Genomic DNA, 5,921 nt, shown 5'->3' with positions numbered 1-5,921 from the left:
GAAGCCGGAGTACCCGGAGAGAACCCACGCAAACACGGGGAGAACATGCAAACTCCACACAGAAAGACCCCGGCCTGATGTTGGAATTGAACTCAGGACCTTCTTGCTGTGCGGCAACAGTGCTAACCACCGTGCCACCGTGCTGCCCTTCAATGTCTTACATTTGTTTGTAAAAACAAGCCTCAAATGGACTGAGGGATTATTATACCATCCATGTTTGATATTTGAATAGAAGAAGAAAAAATTGGGGGTATCTTCAGCAGCTGAAGCAACTGTGTTCTTAATTTTGGTGAAATTTAAATTTTTACTAAATAACATGTAAACCAGCAGGTGCTGGCAGCGTTTTTTGTTTTTTGTACTTTAATTTAATCGTAAATCCATGAATATTTTAAATATCTATTTGACAGATTTCACCATTCAGTTTGTCTCTGTGTAAACATAATATTCATGATAAATATAACTAAATAATAGCGCAATCTTTGCTGTGTGTGTGCTTTTGCTCATTTAGGACACACAGCAGTTCCTGCAGGCCCTCCGGCAGCAGAGCACTCAGCTCTGCAACAAACAGGACCTCTTACTGGAGGAGAGAGTCACACTGCAGGTATAAATGTTGTAAACACATCTGTTAACCTCTCTGCTCTCCTGCACACCGTCAACTCAACAATTACTCGCTCCATTAGCAGTTACCACAACAGTTACTGTGACTGCACGCATTCATTGAAGCCATCGCCCGCTCTGTAATTGTTTGCTCCTCCAGCTGCGCGCTGCACTTTATGAGGTCTACGACATATTCTTCAACCTGTCAGCCAGAGAGCGAATGCAGCTGATCAGCTGGGACAGAGAGCTCGCCAAGGAGAGAGAGCTCAGACGACAGGTAACCTTTTCAGGAGATCATAAGCTGTGTTTACACATGTGGTCAGTAGTCAGGTTTTCTTCTGGTTCTCCAGTCAAGTGACTGTAAAGTGACCCTGGAGTATTTTAATGGCAGTCTTAATAAGAAAATTCACATTCTCTAAGTACTGTGGAAAAGTGCTTCAGTGCTTCCTTTATTGCCACCTGTATTACTTCCTTTTGCAGAGGCTACACAGAATCTTTTGTAAGAGAAAAAGAGATAATGCACTCCCACAATTTACAGAAACACCAAAGAAACAGTCAGCATGACTGAGAAGTGATGCAGGTCATTTAAATGTTAATGAACAGTATGTTTTCCATTTTGTGGCATAACCTTTATTATGGTTGAACCTCTAAACTAAAAGGTGAACTCTGAATATACTACATTGCAATAGTAAAACTGAATGATATGATGTTGTTACATTGTTTGACAGACTTCGTGTGTGTGTGTGCGTGTGTGTGTGTGCGTGCGTGTGCATGTGTATTTATTAGAGATGGACCGATCCGATATTACGTATCGGTATCGGTCCGATACTGACCTAAATTACTGGATCGGATATCGGAGAAAAATAAAAAATGTAATCCGATCCATTAAATATCACGAAAGCACCTCACATACGCCGTAACTCACCTCAGAACGTTAGCACGTCGGAGCAGTATGCATCACGTGATAGAGTGGCTGTGGCATGCGGGACCTGTCGGTGGTCTGGATAGCATTTGGAGCTTCGCTAGCAACCTGGCATTTCATCTCCGACAAAGTTATCCCCGAGAGAAGTAAAGCAAGTGTGTAAGTCCATCTCTGAATCTTTGTAAAGCATTCCTGCGTTAAGCTTAACGAGCGACTGCCTCTCGCTCTCCGGCTGCTACTTCAATCGTGAAACTGCTAATGATCAGCTGATCGGCTTTTCTGTCGCGAGTCTCTCTTGTTTGTTTTTGGTCCACTTTGCGCCAGAAAGAGGAAACCAGCGGCTGAACAACAGCAGCACGTTTAAGCTTGATAAGCTGTTGTTACAATTTATTTAATATTACTTTCTACACCAGGATCGTTTTCTACGTAGCTGACGGCTGGTAACTGTGCAGGGGCGGATCTAGCAAAGTTTAGCCAGGGGGGCCGATAGGGCATTAACTGGGAAAAGGGGGCACAAAGACATACTTTTCTTTCTTATTCTCATTTAAAATGTCTAGCTTTTAATAAATAATTATCTGACACCCAAAGTTTTAATTTGATGTAAAATGAATAGAAGTCAATTACTGTATATAGTGACTATTAAGTCTAATATATATACCCTAGTAAGCTATAGTACTTTTTCCTTTGGGAAGGTACCATCTGTGCAGTCTGCAATTTTGTTGAAGAAAGATGTTGAATCTATTTAATATTTCTTGAAAAATAATTGATTTCTGTGCATTTTTTTTCACACTGCATCAAATTAATGTTGATTACGTCGATTAAGCATCATGAGGTGGCGCGTGAGGGGTGGTTCCCTATTTTTTATTTATTTATTTTTGTTGTTGCTGGGAGTTGGAACCCTATTAGTTAGGTTGCTTAATATTTACGCTAAGTACTCTTTAAAATACCAGAATAGGGAGGATGGTGTAGGTCTAAGTTTATTAGATTGATCAGTATTGCTGAACTATGAAATATTTTTTTTGTATACAGGTATAACAGAATAGCTTTAGTGTAGTTGTTGTTTTAAACTTGAGTATGAACTTGCAGACTTGCAAAATGCAGCAAGATATTTTAAAAAACAGTTTTGTTGATTAAAAAACACTATATCGGATTCATATCGGTATCGGCAGATATCCAAATTTATGATATCGGTATCGGTATCGGACATAAAAAAGTGGTATCGTGCCATCTCTAGTATTATATATGTGCGCAAAATCGTGAATTCATTTTAGTGCAGTCAGAGAAAGCTTTTAACAAAATGAACACTGGATCATCTCTCCAGCAGGAAGAGAAAATATGAGTGGATGGGATGAGCAGCTAATCATATTTCACTTTATGTTCTCTATTCCTTTGACTTAACCAAAGTGTCCTTCATAACAAGTGATTAACCTTATGTTTAACTCCTGACATGCACAGGATATGCATATAGTTAGCTGTAACTTGTTACAATACAATACTACCCATGTTCCGGTGTACCACACCTGAAGACTCATTAATTCATAAGACTGTGTGTTCATGTGACAGCAAGTCGAAAGGTTAAAGTAAGAAAGACTCATACTGTTTTGTTTTTGTTTTTTCCTCACTTTCACTATAAAATTAGGGCTCATGAGGATGTAAGAGTACACCAGCTGGGTCAAAAGACACATCACACAAATGCAGTTGTGGTTAGAAGTTTGTATACACTCACTGTCGGCATGAATGTCACAGAAATTTTGGTCTTTGTTTATTTTTAACTTCATTTTTCAGGGTGGAGTGGTACATCGTACAGCATATACATCACACATCTTTAATGACTTCTAAAAGTCCAAAGATTTAATTTATTTTGGGTTTTCTGCAACCCACACAGAGTCAAGTATACATACAAGCTCAAATATATCCATGCACCCCCACTAATAGTTGGTTAAATTTCTTGCAGCAAGTTCGACCTTGACCAGATCCTTTTTGTAGCCATTAACGAGCTTCTGGCACAGTTCTGGCTGGATATTTGGCCACTCAAGACCCAACTGTATGGAGCCCCAGAGCATGATGATGCCACCACCATGCTTGACAGCTGGGCTAGTGAAATTTGAAAGTCTCCCCTTTTTCCTCCAAGCATACCCCTTGTCATGTTGGACACAGGACTGAACCTCTGCCTCATCTAACCAGGAAACTGTTCCCCAGAAGGCAATCGGCTTGTCCATGTGGTTAGCTGCATATTTCAGTGAAGCTGGAGGTGTCAGTTTTGGGTCAAAGACTTCTTTCTCTGCACCCTTTCAGTCCATTTTGAGTTTCAACTCATTTCACGGTGGATACTGATGCTGATGTTCCAGCAGTTTCCAGTTCATGGCAGTGTTGAGCCTTGGTGGTCCCTGTGTTGTTCCTGAACATCCAAACCAATTTCCTCTCATCTGAGCGTGACAGTTTGGGTCTTCTTTCAGACCCTGGCAAAGTGGTGACTAGGGCAGGGCAATATGGCCAAAAATATTTATCACAATATATATTTGAAAATTTGCGATAACGATATAACTGAGGATATAATTGACACGAGACAAAATACTTTACAACTCCACAACTTTATTAGTGCAAAAAAACCCCATCAATGTATTTTCACTTAAACAAGCAGCTGTTTTTTATGTGCATTAAAGTTATATAAAAATGTAACAGTCCAAATCCAAATTCCTTGCTGACAGTTTAACCAAAAGGCATTTCCAATGGAAACTGGCCAACATATCCTCAGCATAACCATGTATAATATCCACAAAACTTAAAAAGAGGTTATACACACACAATACGGTAATATTATGTTGAAGCACAGTACGTATTACTCCGCGAGGCTCCCGACTACGGTAGCCGTAATGCTCTGACATCAAGCAGTGCGGCTTTGTAGCTTCCGAAAGTCGTACTAAAACATTTTTTGACAAATTTCTGAGCACCGTGTACCACATAAAATCAGTTCGAAGTCAGTAAGCACAACCAGAATTCATACATAAGGCACACAGGATTATAAAGATTATAAGGATTGATTTTAAGTGTGCCGTATTTTCCGAAAAACACGGTAATAACGACGGCCCGCTAGCATGCTCTACCAAAAAATGTGCTCTGGTGTGTATCTGACAGAAGAAAGCCAAACCAGTGCCACACCACTGAAGTTGCATTTTTACAAACCAATTCTGGTTCATCCGTTTCATTCAACGATCTGCTTTCGCCCTTCTCATTCTCTGTCGCCGCTATGCTTTTTCCGCCATGTGCGTATGGGGGGGGGGGAAGGCACTGTGCATGCGTATTTTACCCATATTATATCATGATATTTCATTTTCTTATCGTTGCCCAACATTATAACTGTATTACCATGAATGTTATGATATGGCCCAGCCCTAGTGGTGACACATAAAAATAATGTGAACTTTGATACAGTTGTTTGAACTGGTGATGTTGGAATCTCTTTAGAAATGACTCCAAGAGACCTTCCTAACTCTGGTAAATCCACAATTCTCCTTCTTAGATCTTCACTGAGTTCCTTGGACTTTCACATTGTTCTAATTATTGATCAATCCGTTGAGTGCCATCAAACAAGTTCTTCTAATGCTGGCAAAGAGAAACTATCAGCTGTAGTTTGTGATCTGAGTTTCTAGGCTGAGAAGCAGAAATTCTAATATTCCATCAACAGTGTATAAATTTGCTTTTGATACTGGTGGCATACATGCCAACCCTCCCGATTTTTCTGGGAGAATCCCGAATTTCAGTGCCCCTCCCAAAAATCTCCCGGAGCCACCATTCTCCCGATTTTCCACCCGGACAACAAAATTGAAAAACCCCAGATTGGGCCGGTCAATTCCAGTTTCCAACAATGGCTTCTACTACTGCAGCTACTTAGTTTTAATATTACTCTTATTACTCATTCTGGGTCGCAAAATAAACTTTTCGAAAATTTACGCCAGCGTCCGGTTATATTTTAGATAACAAGGAGCAGACAGCAGAGTTTCACTCCACCGAGAGAGCTCGTGACGTAATTCTGAAGGCTAGACCGTCCAATTTCACAGTCGCTCATTTCCGGTCTAGCCGGCTTTCTGTAGTCCGCGAAGGCCGGGTCCTCAGGTGGACGCAGCCTCTGAATTTGGACAGCCCCGCTGTTTCCGGCTGGACAGTATTAACAGTGACATTTAACTTATTTTATCCAATAAATAAACATTGTAAAATTCTAATTTTCTGTATATATATGTATATGTATACCACTCCCCCACCCAACATCCCTTTTGAATGTCTCCCTAATTCTGAGGTCTCAAGGTTGGCAAGTATGACTGGTGGCTGCTGCAGAGACTATGTTCTAAATATTGTGCATTTTTACACGTGTGTGTGTGTGTGTGTGTGTGTGTGTGTGTGTGTG

General features: G+C 40.5%; 1 protein-coding gene across 2 annotated transcripts in view; it reads left to right on the top strand.

The window, feature by feature from the left end:
• si:ch73-100l22.3 overlaps positions 1 to 5,921 on the top strand; it is a 19,211-nt gene that overhangs the window by 10,706 nt on the left and 2,584 nt on the right. Inside the window, exons 7-9 of one of the 2 annotated variants that reach the window (XM_042221585.1) lie at positions 509 to 601; positions 758 to 874; positions 2,791 to 4,094. In XM_042221585.1, the coding sequence (XP_042077519.1) occupies positions 509 to 601; positions 758 to 874; positions 2,791 to 2,820 (240 nt within the window). In that variant the 3' untranslated portion in view covers positions 2,821 to 4,094. Of the gene's footprint in view, positions 1 to 508; positions 602 to 757; positions 875 to 2,790; positions 4,095 to 5,921 lie in introns of those variants that run through there. The other variant, XM_005925074.3, reaches the window with a different exon arrangement.

Source organism: Haplochromis burtoni, unplaced genomic scaffold (assembly GCF_018398535.1).
Source record: "Haplochromis burtoni strain Fernald_Lab_line unplaced genomic scaffold, NCSU_Asbu1 Contig_70, whole genome shotgun sequence".
Taxonomy (NCBI): domain Eukaryota; kingdom Metazoa; phylum Chordata; class Actinopteri; order Cichliformes; family Cichlidae; genus Haplochromis; species Haplochromis burtoni.
The sequence above is the reverse complement of the archived record's forward strand: the minus strand, read 5'-3'. Positions and strand labels throughout refer to the sequence as shown.